This window comes from Hyla sarda, chromosome 1 (genome assembly GCF_029499605.1).
Source record: "Hyla sarda isolate aHylSar1 chromosome 1, aHylSar1.hap1, whole genome shotgun sequence".
Taxonomy (NCBI): domain Eukaryota; kingdom Metazoa; phylum Chordata; class Amphibia; order Anura; family Hylidae; genus Hyla; species Hyla sarda.
Window position 1 is genome coordinate 603,358,622 of NC_079189.1, and position 15,085 is coordinate 603,373,706.

Below are 15,085 nucleotides of genomic sequence, written 5' to 3' on the forward strand. Positions count from 1 at the left end.
CTCAGCTACATGCACATTACACATATACAGCTCTACTGTGTACACATACAGCTCAGCCACATGTACATTACACATATACAGCACTACTGTGTACACATACAGCTCAGCTACATGCACATTACACATATACAGCTCTACTGTGTACACATACAGCTCAGCCACATGTACATTACACATATACAGCTCTACTGTGTACACATACAGCCCAGCTACATGTACATTACACATATACAGCTCTACTGTGTACACATACAGCTCAGCTACATGTACATTACACATATACAGCACTACTGTGTACACATACAGCTCAGCTACATGCACATTACACATATACAGCTCTACTGTGTACACATACAGCTCAGTTACATGCACATTACACATATACAGCTCTACTGTGTACACATACAGCTCAGCTACATGTACATTACACATATACAGCTCTACTGTGTACACATACAGCTCAGCTACATGTACATTACACATATACAGCTCTACTGTGTACACATACAGCTCAGCTACATGTACATTACACATATACAGCTCTACTGTGTACACATACAGCTCAGCTACATGTACATTACACATATACAGCTCTACTGTGTACACATACAGCTCAGCTACATGCACATTACACACATACAGCTCAGCTACATGCACATATACAGCTCTACTGTACATACAGCTCAGCTACATGTACATTACACATATACAGCACTACTGTGTACACATACAGCTCAGCTACATGTACATTACACATATACAGCTCTACTGTGTACACATACAGCTCAGCTACATGCACATTACACATATACAGCTCTACTGTGTACACATACAGCTCAGCTACATGTACATTACACACATACAGCTCTACTGTGTACACATACAGCTCAGCTACATGCACATTACACATATACAGCTCTACTGTGTACACATACAGCTCAGCTACATGCACATTACACATATACAGCTCTACTGTGTACACATACAGCTCAGCTACATGCACATTACACACATACAGCTCAGCTACATGCACATTACACATATACAGCTCTACTGTGTACACATACAGCTCAGCTACATGTACATTACACATATACAGCTCTACTGTGTACACATACAGCTCAGCTACATGTACATTACACACATACAGCTCTACTGTGTACACATACAGCTCAGCTACATGCACATTACACATATACAGCTCTACTGTGTACACATACAGCTCAGCTACATGCACATTACACATATACAGCTCTACTGTGTACACATACAGCTCAGCTACATGCACATTACACATATACAGCTCTACTGTGTACACATACAGCTCAGCTACATGCACATTACACACATACAGCTCAGCTACATGCACATTACACATTTACAGCTCTACTGTGTACACATACAGCTCAGCTACATGTACATTACACATATACAGCTCTACTGTGTACACATACAGCTCAGCTACATGTACATTACACATAAACAGCTCTACTGTGTACACATACAGCTCAGCTACATGCACATTACACATATACAGCACTACTGTGTACACATACAGCTCAGCTACATGCACATTACACATATACAGCTCTACTGTGTACACATACAGCTCAGCTACATGCACATTACACATATACAGCTCTACTGTGTACACATACAGCTCAGCTACATGCACATTACACATATACAGCTCTACTGTGTACACATACAGCTCAGCTACATGCACATTACACACAGCTCTGCTGCAGACATATATAACACACACATACACAGCTCTGCACCACGCACATCACACACACACAGCTCTGCTGCATACACATAACTTCAGCTCATCCAGCAGCGATCACAACCAGCACAGCAGAGTCCTGCATACACTGAGCAGATGAGCCTAGAGCAGCAGCCCCTGATCATGTGACTCCTCCTCCTCCATGTGACTGATCACATGACTGTGACATCATGACAGGTGGTGTAAGCACAGGGTAAGTACACGGCTCTGTACAGTCTGCAGGTGGAGGTATGTGTGTGTTTATCAGGAGGGGTGGGTGGTCTTTACCTTTAACCTTTTTAGGACTGGACTAGATTAGTTTATTGCAGGATGAGTTCTATCTTTCATTGACACCATCCTGGGGAACATAGAACTTTAATAAATTCAAATAACTTTTTGGGGGAGGGTGAGTGGAAGCTGTATATAGGAGTATATATATATATATCTCAGTACCTGGCATTGCTCGATCTTCCTACATAAACCTTGTGAGAGATGAAAAGCAGCAATGACACTCCGAGCTCCTATCCCGTCCTTATATCCCGTCCTCTTATCCCAACCTCACGTCATGTCCTTAAATTTTGTCCTCATATCCCATCCTCATGTACTGTCCACACATCAAGTCCTGACCTCATCCTCATATCCTGACCTTATATCCCGACCTCACATCCTGACTTTATATCCTGACCTCATATCCTGACCTTATATCCCATCCCCAAATTCGGACCTCATATCCCAACCTTATATCCCGTCCTCATATCCTGACCTTATATCCCATCCTCATATCCTGACCTTATATCCCGTCCTCATATCCTGACCTTATATCCCATCCTCATATCCTGATCTTATATCCTGTCCTCATATCCTGACCTTATATCCCATCCCCAAATTCGGACCTCATATCCCAACATCATATCCCTTCCTTATATCCCAACCTCATATCCCAACCTCATATCCCGTCCTCATATCCTGACCTTATATCCCATCCTCATATCCTGATCTTATATCCCGTTCTCATATCCTGATCTTATATCCCGTCCCCAAATTCGGACCTCATATCCCGAACTTCATATCCCATCCTTATATTCCGTCCTCATATCCCAACCTCATATCCCGTCCTCATATCCTGACCTTATATCCCATCCTCATATCCTGATCTTATATCCCGTCCTCATATCCCAACCTCATATCCCGTCCTCATATCCTGAACTTATATCCCGTCCTCATGTCCTGACCTTATATCCCATCCTCATATCCTGACCTTATATCCCATCATCATATCCCAACCTCATATCCCGTCCTCATATCCTGAACTTATATCCCGTCCTCATATCCTGACCTTATATCCTATCCTCATATCCTGAACTTAAATCCCGTCCTCATGTCCTGACGTTATATTGCGTCCTGACCTCATATCTCGACCTTATATACCGTCCTCATATCCTGACCTTATATCCCGTCCTCATATCCCGACCTTATATCCCGTCCTTATATCCTGATCTTATATCCAGTCCTCACATCCTGACCTCATATCCCTTCCTTATATCCCGACCTCACGTCCTGTCCTCACATCCTGACCTCATATCCTGTCCTCATATCCTGACCTCATATCCCGTCCCCAAATTCGGACCTCATATCCTGACATCATATCCCGTCCTCATATCCCAACCTCATATCCCGTCCTCATATCCTGACCTTATATCCCGTCCTTACGTCCTGACCTCCTATCTCGACCTTATATACCGTCCTCATATCCCGACCTTGTATCCCGTCCTCATATCCTGACCTTATATCCCGTCCTCATGTCCTGACCTTATATCCCATCCTCATGTCCTGACCTTATATCCCGTCCTCATGTCCTGACCTTATATCCCGTCCTCATATCCTGTCCTCATATCCTGACCTCATATCCCGTCCTCATATCCTGACCTTATATCCCGTCCTCATGTCCTGACCTTATATCCCGTCTTCATGTCCTGACCTTATGTCCCGTCCTCATATCCCGTCCTCATGTCCTGACCTTATATCCCGTCCTCATATCCCGTCCTCATATCCCGACCTTATATCCCGTCCTCATGTCCTGACCTTATATTCCGTCCTCATGTCCTGACCTTATATCCCGTCCTCATGTCCTGACCTTATATCCCGTCCTCATGTCCTGACCTTACATCCCGTCCTCATGTCCTGACCTTATATCTCGTCCTCATGTCCTGACCTTATATCCCGTCCTCATGTCCTGACCTTATATCCCGTCCTCATATCCCGTCCTTATATCCCGTCCTCATGTCCTGACCTTATATCCCGTCCTTATATCCTGACCACATGTCCTAACCTCATGTCCATCCTCCTCACTGACTAAAACCAAAGTCAGTGTTACCAATAAGACCACTGCACAATAACCACAAATTTCCATCATATAGTGACTATTATGCCCTATTATTCTCAGGGCTCAAGTCCTGCAGGAACACATGGGAGCTGAGTTCCTGCACTTTTTCCACAGCAGGAACACCATTCCCATTAGAAGGATTCCTGCAAGACTGGCCCTTGAGTAGAAAACTTGGGTGAGTTCCCGCACTTTTTTCCCACGACTTGACCCCTGATTATGCTGCATAACCCAAAGCCAATAAGACAAGGGACAAATAGTACCGCCACACCATAGCCACATATTACCACCACATAATATACTATCAGCCTACTGTTACTGAATAAAAACCAGTATATACAGAGCATATACTGGATGGAAAGCATGGCCTGCCAGGGAGTGAAGCGTTCTACCATGTGCCTTACCCAGCTGAATCTATCTTCTCAGCCAGACTATAACCCAGCGTTTCCCAACCAGGGTGCCTCCAGATGTTGTAATACTACAACTCCCAGCATGCCTGGACAGCCTTTGGCTATAACCTCTAGTAATATCTATTGTCATTTGAGATTTTGTGTTGTAGCTTTCTTGGCCCATCTTCCCTTCAGGTTTCAACACAGGATCCTCTGCTGATAATCTTTATAACTGACCGATCAACCATGAAGAGAGACAGGAACAAGATGGCCGACAAGATCATAAACCTCACTCTACAGATACTCTTCCGGCTTACTGGAGAGGTGAGGGATTCTGGGAGTGATGTCACATGACCTCATTCTTATCTATGTAATAACAGATGGATATGACTGGAGAGGTGAGGGATTCTGGGAGTGATGTCACATGACCTCATTCTTATCTATGTAATAACAGATGGATATGACTGGAGAGGTGAGGGATTCTGGGAGTGATGTCACATGACCTCATTCTTATCTCTGTAATTACAGATGGATATGACTGGAGAGGTGAGGGATTCTGGGAGTGATGTCACATGACCTCATTCTTATCTATGTAATAACAGATGGATATGACTGGAGAGGTGAGGGATTCTGGGAGTGATGTCACATGACCTCATTCTTATCTATGTAATTACAGATGGATATGACTGGAGAGGTGAGGGATTCTGGGAGTGATGTCACATGACTTCATTCTTATCTATGTAATAACAGATGATATGACTGGATAGGTGAGGGATTCTGGGAGTGATGTCACATGACCTCATTCTTATCTATGTAATAACAGATGGATATGACTGGAGAGGTGAGGGATTCTGGGAGTGATGTCACATGACCTCATTCTTATCTATGTAATTACAGATGGATATGACTGGAGAGGTGAGGGATTCTGGTAGTGATGTCACATGACCTCATTCTTATCTATGTAATTACAGATGGATATGACTGGAGAGGTGAGGGATTCTGCGAGTGATGTCCCTTGACCTCATTCTTATCTATGTAATAACAGATGATATGACTGGAGAGGTGAGGGATTCTGGGAGTGATGTCACATGACCTCATTCTTATCTATGTAATTACAGATGGATATGACTGGAGAGGTGAGGGATTCTGGGAGTGATGTCACATGACCTCATTCTTATCTCTGTAATAATAGATGATATGACTGGAGAGGTGAGGGATTCTGGGAATGTATGTAGTAATATTAATGTGTCTCTCCATACACAGGATTACACAGTAGTGAAGAAGTCCTCTAGTGGGCGCTGTCGGGCCCCTGTGTGTGAAGAATGGGAAAGAACCCTGAGTCCAATCCCGGGGCCCCCACCTCACTCCCTGATACATGAGGAAATGGATGAACAGAAGATCCTAGAACTGATCAACAAGATGATGGAGCTGCTGACTGGAGAGGTGACCCTGCTGGGAATGCTGGGACATTATACAGTAATGGAGGGGTCTGGTGATGACTGGAGAGGTGACCCTGCTGGGAATGCTGGGACATTATACAGTAATGGAGGGGTCTGGTGATGACTGGAGAGGTGACACTGCTGGGAATGCTGGGACATTATACAGTAATGGAGGGGTCTGGTGATGACTGGAGAGGTGACACTGCTGGGAATGCTGGGACATTATACAGTAATGGAGGGGTCTGATGATGACTGGAGAAGTGACACTGCTGGGAATGCTGGGACATTATACAGTAATGGAGGGGTCTGGTGATGACTGGAGAGGTGACACTGCTGGGAATGCTGGGACATTATACAGTAATGGAGGGGTCTGGTGATGACTGGAGAGGTGACACTGCTGGGAATGCTGGGACATTATACAGTAATGGAGGGGTCTGGTGATGACTGGAGAGGTGACACTGCTGGGACATTATACAGTAATGGAGGGGTCTGGTGATGACTGGAGAGGTGACACTGCTGGGAATGCTGGGACATTATACAGTAATGGAGGGGTCTGGTGATGACTGGAGAGGTGACACTGCTGGGACATTATACAGTAATGGAGGGGTCTGGTGATGACTGGAGAGGTGACACTGCTGGGAATGCTGGGACATTATACAGTAATGGAGGGGTCTGGTGATGACTGGAGAGGTGACACTGCTGGGAATGCTGGGACATTATACAGTAATGGAGGGGTCTGGTGATGACTGGAGAGGTGACACTGCTGGGAATGCTGGGACATTATACAGTAATGGAGGGGTCTGGTGATGACTGGAGAGGTGACACTGCTGGGAATGCTGGGACATTATACAGTAATGGAGGGGTCTGGTGATGACTGGAGAGGTGACACTGCTGGGAATGCTGGGACATTATACAGTAATGGAGGGGTCTGGTGATGACTGGAGAGGTGACACTGCTGGGAATGCTGGGACATTATACAGTAACACCACTGGAGGGGTCGGGGTGATGACTGTATCATTGTGTGTCAGGTTCCTATAAGGTGTCAGGACGTGGCGGTCTATTTCTCCATGGAGGAGTGGGAATATGTAGAAGGACACAAGGATCAGTACAAGGATCAGGTGATGATGGAGGATCAGCAGCCCCTCACATCAGCAGGTAATAGACATGACTATATACACACGTCCTCTCATTATTTGTATGTAAAGAATGAATTCAGTCTCTGTATGTGTTCCCTACAGTCAGATCCAGTAAGAGAACAGCAGCAGAGAGGTGTCCCCGTCCTCTTCTTCCACAAGATTATCAGGTAGATGGAGATATTCCCTATGATCTGTAGAAGGGCCTGCTCATCTATAACTTATTACGTAACTTCTCCTACTGTCTGATACTTTTACAATATTTATTTTACATCTTATAAATCAGGAAGAAGATCTGAACAATATTAATGCTACAGACAAAATGAAAGTAAAACATGAAGCAGAAAAAGAAACAGATGTGAGCGGTGATGAGCAGTATAAGGAGGACATTCCTACAGGAAAAGATCTGATCTATATTAATTCTACAGACATAAGGGAAGGAGAGACATATGTGAGCGGTGATGAGCAGTATAAGGAGGACATTCCTACAGGAAAAGATCTGATCTATATTAATGCTGCAGACATAAGGGAAGAAGGAGAGACAGATGTGAGCGGTGATGAGCAGTATAGGGAGGACATTCCTACAGGAAAAGATCTGATCTATAGTAATGCTGCAGACATAAGGGAAGAATTAGATACAGATTTGAGCTGTGCTAATGCTATTGACATAATAGTTAAAGAAGAAGAGACAGATGTGAGCAGTGATGAGCAGTTTATGGAGGATGTTCCTATAGGGAAAGATCTAATCTATTTTAATGCTACAGACATAAGGGAAGAAGAAGATGAAGCAGAAGAAGAGACAGATGTGAGGGGTGATGAGCAGTATATTGAGGACGTTCCTACAGGAAAACATCCAAACTATAGTATCTACATGAACATAAAGGAAGAAGAGACAGATGTGAGCGGTGATGAGCAGTATAAGGAGGACATTCCTACAGGGGAAGATTTAATCTATATTAATGCTCTAGACATAAGGGTAAAAGAAGAAGAAGAGACAGATACAAGGGTTGAGAAATATATGGAGGACAATTCTTCAGGTAACCACCCAGGTGAGTAGTAACCAGTGCAGAGAAATGTCACAGATTCCACTCAGTCACCGGCGAACATAATTAAAGGGGTATTACAGTAAAAAAAACTTTTTTTTTTTTTCATATTAACTGGCTTCAGAAAATTAAACAGATTTGTAAATTACTTCTATGAAAAAAACTCAATTATTTCAGTACCTATCAGCTGCTGAAGTTGAGGTGGTTCTTTTTTGTCTGACCACAGTGCTCTCTACTGACACCTCTGTCTGTCTCAAGAACTGTCCAGAGAAGCAGCAAATCCCCATAGAAAACATCTCCTGCTGAAGTTGAGTTGTTCTTTTCTGTCTGACCACAGTGCTCTCTGCTGACACCTCTGTCCATGTCAGGAATTGTCCGTAGGAGGAGAGGTTTTCTATGGGGATTTGCTGCTCCTCTGGACAGTTCTTGAGACAGACAGAGGTGTCAGTAGAGAGCACTGTTGTCAGACAGAAAATAACAACTCAACTTTAGCAGCTGATAAGTACTGGAAGGATTGAGATTTTTTTTATAGAAGCAATTTACAAATCTGTTTAACTTTCTGGAGCTATAAAACTTCTCCTATTCTCACATGGTGATAGCGCCGAAACGAACCAGGCAATGTTCGTCAAGGTGAACATTTTCAAAAGTTTTGACTGAACCTGGGTTCTAAGGATTCGTTTCATTCAACTCTAGTCAGGAACAGGAGAAATACCAAGTGTTTAAAGGGGTACTCCGGTGAAAAACATTTTTTTTTTTTTTTTTTAATGAACTTGTGCCAGAAAGTTAAACAGATTTGTAAATTACTTCTATTAAAACATCGTAATCCTTCCTGTACTTATAAGCTTCTGTATGCTCCACAGGAATTTCCTTTCTGTCTGTCCACAGTGCTCTCTGCTGACACCTCTGTCCATTTTAGGAACTGTCCAGAGCAGGAGAGGTTTGCTATGGGGATTTGCTCTTACTCTGGACAGTTCCTAAAATGGACAGAGGTGTCAGCAGAGAGCACTATGGACTGCCAGAAAAGAAATCCAAAAAGAAAAGAATTTCCTCTGTAGTATACAGCAGCTGATAAGTACTGGAAGGATTAAGATTTTTATATAGAAGTAATTTACAAATCTGGGTTAAAAAACTGTGTAGCTCACTTAGCATTAATAAATATATCCGAGGTGAACTGGCGTTACCTTCACCCAAAGGTCTAACAAATATTAAATAATGAAGTTGAAAATCAACTAGGAACCAGTCCTCAGGGTATATTAGATAGACAGAAAAGAGATGGAAAAAAGAGTGATCCTGATATACAAAATATTTATTTTATGTTACTAAAACACTGATACTCTCTGTCCCTGCTGGGCCCTCGCATGGGACACAGAAGTCAGTGAAAATAGAAATTAAAAATTACATTAATAAACTGATAAAACTTGCAACAAAATGGGTGATGTATGGAATATTCAATAATGCGCTAAAGATAGCAAAGTGCTGTATAGTTCAATAACTGGAAAGTTCAACAGTCTTTGTGCTTCCAATAGATAGTAACACAGTTCAACAAAGTTCCGATGTATCAATCTCAGTAATAGTCATTGGTGATACAATGTAGCAAGTTGTCACTTCAGAACACTTAAGTATACTCAGTATATTAAGAACACTCAGTATACTAAGTGTTCTGAAGTGACAACTTGCTACATTGTATCACCAATGACTATTACTGAGATTGATACATCGGAACTTTGTTGAACTGTGTTACTATCTATTGGAAGCACAAAGACTGTTGAACTTTCCAGTTATTGAACTATACAGCACTTTGCTATCTTTAGCGCATTATTGAATATTCCATACATCACCCATTTTGTTGCAAGTTTTATCAGTTTATTAATGTAATTTTTAATTTCTATTTTCACTGACTTCTGTGTCCCATGCTAGGGCCCAGCAGGGACAGAGAGTATCAGTGTTTTAGTAACATAAAATAAATATTTTGTATATCAGGATCACTCTTTTTTCCATCTCCTTTCTGTCTATCTAATTAATATACCCTGAGGACTGGTTCCTAGTTGATTTTCAACTTCATTATTTAATTTACAAATCTGTTTTACCTTCTGGCACCAGTTGATTTAAAAAAAATAAAAAAAAATAAAAAAAAGGGCTTCAGTGGAGTAAATAGCTACGGCCACTGTGTTTGCTGTTCCACCCTGTGCTCTCAGTTTGTCTTAAAGGGGATATCCAGGAAAAAACTTTTTTTTATATATATATATATATATATATATATATCCACTGGCTCCAGAAAGTTAAACAGATTTGTAAATTACTTCTATTTAAAAATCTTAATCCTTTCAGTACTTACGAGCTGATGAAGTTGAGTTGTTCTTTTCTGTCTAAGTGCTCTCTGATGACACGTGTCTCGGAAGCCGCCCAGGTTAGAAGCAAATCCCCCATAGCAAACCTCTCCTACTCTGTGCAGTTCCCGAAACAAGCAGAGATGTCAGCAGAGAGCACTGTTGCCAGACAGAAAACAACAACTCGACTTCAGCAGCTGATAATTATTGGAAGGATTAAGATTTTTTAATAGAAGTCATTTACAAATCTGTTTAACTTTCTGGAGCCAGTTGATATATTAAAAAAAAAAAGTTTTTTCCTGGAATACCCCTTTAATGTATGTGAATTTGAAAGAGTAGACGATGGTCCAGCACATGTAGAAATGCAGCTTTATTACCGAACTTGACACAACACAGGTAAAAATCGACTACAGCATCAAACGCGTTTCCCCTCGGTGACATTCAATGTCCACTTTCGCCTGACATCCCGGGACCCCATCTGATTAATCCTGGTCAGCGATCGGGTGTGCAGGTGCAGCGAGTTCTCGGGTGTGCGGCGGTGCTCGGCAGGATGTGCGGAGGTCTGGCGGCGGGTATGTGCTCTCTCTCCACCAGGTGCAAAACTACAACTCCCAGCATGCCCAGACAGTCTGGGCATGCTGGGAGTTGTAGTTTTGCAACATCTGGAGGACCACAGTTTTGAGTGCACTGTTTAGTGGTCTCTAAACTGTGGTCCTCCAGATGTTGCAAAACTACAAATCCCAGCATGCCCAGACAGCCAACGGCTGTCTGGGCATGCTGGGATTTGTAGTTTTGCAACATCTTGAGGGCCACACTTTGGCGACCACTATGCTGCCTGCCCCTAGCTTTTCATGGGGTGCAGGTTCTTATATATTTTTTTGCACTTTTTGGGGGGCATATGTGGTCCGTGGCGCCAGCCGCTTTTCTGCGCTGTGTGGCCGGACCGTGCCTCGTGTGCAGACTGCGCCGATTGCTGATCAGTGATTTATTACTGATCAGCACTTTTTGCTCTTTTTTGAGGTAGTTTGTGGTCCGGCCACACAGCGCAGAACAGTGGCTGGTGACACGGACCACAAACACTCACAAAAATAACGTTAAAAAAAAAACCTGCACCCAAACAAGTGCTGATCAGTAATAATTCACTGATCCGCAATCAGCGCAGTCTGCACACAGGGTACGGTCTGGCCACACGGTGCAGAAAAGTCGCTGGTGGCACGGACCGCATACGCCCCCCAAAAAGTGCAAAAAAAGAAAATGCACTGTAAAAAGAAAAAAAAAAGCCTACAGTAAACTTAAAAATCACTACACTACAGACGGAAATAAAGTGAAAACGCTACATTTGCACACTTACACCCACCCCCCAATAAAATATAAATACCCCGAAGGCTTTTCAGTGGAGGAGGAATACGCCACCGACACAGAGGCCGCAAATGAGGGAGAGGAGAAAGACCCCATATTCCTTTCTCCTCCCCCATCATCATCCAGTGATGATGAGCCCCCCAGAAGGTGGCGCTGCAGGGCAATAAAAGTAGAGATCCCCCATATTAGTGACCTTGTCCCCTATACAATTCCCCCTGACCCCCCCCCCATATAGGTGACCCCGCATGGACCCCATTCCAGGTGGGGTCACCTATATGAGCCACTCATCTCTAGGTTTATTGGCCACCCAGAAATCCAAATTGACCCCACAGTCCTCACTGAAATGGACTTTACGTTTTTTTTTTTCAGCGAGGACTTTGTCAATTTTGATGGTGGCTCAAACAAACTTTTGCGGCCCAGCACCCCGATGCTTTTATACTCACGGCTGAATTTCTGCTGCAGATGTTTCTACGGCAGAAAAACCAAATCCGGAGTCCGTAGTAAGCATGGACAAGTGTATTCTTTCTGCAGAGTCCACACAGAAGTGCATTGCCGTCTATGAGACTGCTCTGCCAGACTGTTCTGCCAGCGCTCCGCTGTCGGTGGAATGTCCGCACGGAAGTTTTCCGTGCAGACATTCCAAAGTCTAAACATGGCCTCAGCCGCCCTAATGCAAATCACTAATTTAGGCCTCAGATGCACATGGCGCTCTCTCTCACTTCGGAGCCCTGTCGTATTTCAAGGCAACAGTTTAGGGCCACATATGGGGTATCGCCGTACTCGGGAGAAATTGCGTTACTTATTTTGGGGGGTCTTTTTTCCTTTTACCACGTCTGAAAATGAAAAAAAATGGGGCTACACCAGCATGTTCGTTTAAAAAAAATAAATTTTTTCACTAACATGCTGGGTACCCCATAAGTTGACCTGAATTGTACTACAGGCGAACTACAATGCTCAGAAGAGAAGGAGTTATATTTGGCTTTTTGAGAGCAAATTTTGCTCGGGGGGCATGTCGCATTTAGGAAGCCCCTATGGTGCCAGGACAGCAAAAAAAAAAAAAACACATGGCATACCATTTTGGAAACTAGACCCCTTGATGAACGTAACAAGGGATAAAGTGAACCTTAATACCCCACAGGTGTTTCACGACTTTTGCATATGTAATAATAATAATAATTCACTGATCAGCAATCAGCGCAGTCTGCACACAGGGTACGGTCTGGCCACACGGTGCAGAAAAGTCGCTGGTGGCACGGACCGCATACGCCCCCCAAAAAGTGCAAAAAAAGAAAATGCACTGTAAAAAGAAAAAAAAAAGCCTACAGTAAACTTAAAAATCACTACACTACAGACGGAAATAAAGTGAAAACGCTACATTTGCACACTTACACCCACCCCCACCCCCCAATAAAATATAAATACCCCGAAGGCTTTTCAGTGGAGGAGGAATACGCCACCGACACAGAGGCCGCAAATGAGGGAGAGGAGAAAGACCCCATATTCCTTTCTCCTCCCCCATCATCATCCAGTGATGATGAGCCCCCCAGAAGGTGGCGCTGCAGGGCAATAAAAGTAGAGATCCCCCATATTAGTGACCTTGTCCCCTATACAATTCCCCCTGCCCCCCCCCCCATATAGGTGACCCCGCCTGGACCCCATTCCAGGTGGGGTCACCTATATGAGCCACTCATCTCTAGGTTTATTGGCCACCCAGAAATCCAAATTGACCCCACAGTCCTCACTGAAATGGACTTTACGGTTTTTTTTTTCAGCGAGGACTTTGTCAATTTTGATGGAGGCTCAAACAAACTTTCGCGGCCCAGCACCCCGATGCTTTTATACTCACGGCTGAATTTCTGCTGCAGATGTTTCTACGGCAGAAAAACCAAATCCGGAGTCCGTAGTAAGCATGGACAAGTCTATTCTTTCTGCGGAGTCCACACAGAAGTGCATTGCCGTCTATGAGACTGCTCTGCCAGACTGTTCTGCCAGCGCTCCGCTGTCGGTGGAATGTCCGCACGGAAGTTTTCCGTGCAGACATTCCAAAGTCTAAACATGGCCTCAGCCGCCCTAATGCAAAGCACTAATTTAGGCCTCAGATGCACATGGCGCTCTCTCTCACTTTGGAGCCCTGTCGTATTTCAAGGCAACAGTTTAGGGCCACATATGGGATATCGCCGTACTCGGGAGAAATTGTGTTACTTATTTTGGGGGGCCTTTTTTCCTTTTACCACTTCTGAAAATGAAAAAAAATGGGGCTACACCAGCATGTTCGTTTAAAAAAAAATAATTTTACACTAACATGCTGTGTTTTTCCTTAATTTTTCATTTTCACAAGCGATAAAAGGAAATAAAGACCCCCAAAATAAGTAACGCAATTTCTCCCGAGTACGGAAATACCCCATATGTGGGTGTAAATTGCTCTGAGGGGGGACAGTATGGCTCAGGAGTGAGAGCGCACCATGAACATTTGAGGCCTAAATTTGGGATTTGCACAGGGGTGGCTGATCGTACCAGAGGTTTTGACATAAATGCTAATAAAAAATAAAAAAAACACCACGTGTGACCCCATTTTGGAAGCTGCACCCCTCACTAAATGTAAGAAGGGGTGCAGTGAGCATTTACGCCCCACAGGTGTCTGACAGATTTTTGGAACAGTGGTCCGTGAAAATGAAACCTTTTGTTTTTCATTTGCACAGACAACTGTTCCAAAAATCTGTCAAACGCCAGTGAGGTGTAAATGCTCACTGCACCCCTTCTTACATTCAGTGAGGGGTGTAGTTTCCAAAATGTGGTCACATCCACATATGAGGTTTTTCCATACTCAAGAGAAATTGGGTTACAAATTTTGGGGGGCATTTCTCCTTATACCCCTTGGAAAAATGAAAAAATGGGTCTACAAGAACATGTTACTGCAAAAAATTTAGATTTTGAGTTTTCTCCTCCACTTTGCAGCTATGCCTGTGAAACACCTAAAGGGTTAACAAACTATCTGAATGTCATTTTGAATACTTTGAGGGGTGCAGTTTCTATAATGGGGTCACTTATGGGGGATTTCTCACAGAAAGGCCCCTCAACTCCACTTCAAACTGAACTGGCCCCTGAAAAATTAAAATTTTGAATTATTTGAAAAAAATTGGAAAATTGTTGCGGAACTTTGAAGCCCTCTGATGTCTTCCAAAAGTAAAAACATGTCAACTTTATGATGGAAATATAAAGTAGACATATTGTATATGTGAATCAATCAATA

The 15,085-nt window shown here is 43.4% G+C and overlaps 1 protein-coding gene and 1 long non-coding RNA gene across 2 annotated transcripts in view; both read left to right on the forward strand.

Moving 5' to 3' along the window:
• The window catches only part of LOC130295795 (oocyte zinc finger protein XlCOF7.1-like), a 121,203-nt gene that overhangs the window by 42,790 nt on the left and 63,328 nt on the right, over positions 1-15,085 (forward strand). Inside the window, exon 6 of the mRNA XM_056546962.1 lies at positions 7,393-8,155. Coding sequence (XP_056402937.1) covers positions 7,393-8,155 — 763 coding nt within the window. The remainder of the gene's footprint in view (positions 1-7,392; positions 8,156-15,085) is intronic.
• On the forward strand, positions 2,791-5,961 carry LOC130297390 (uncharacterized). The gene is made up of 3 exons (XR_008849507.1): positions 2,791-4,323; positions 4,730-4,858; positions 5,798-5,961. It is a non-coding gene; the product is annotated as an uncharacterized LOC130297390 (long non-coding RNA).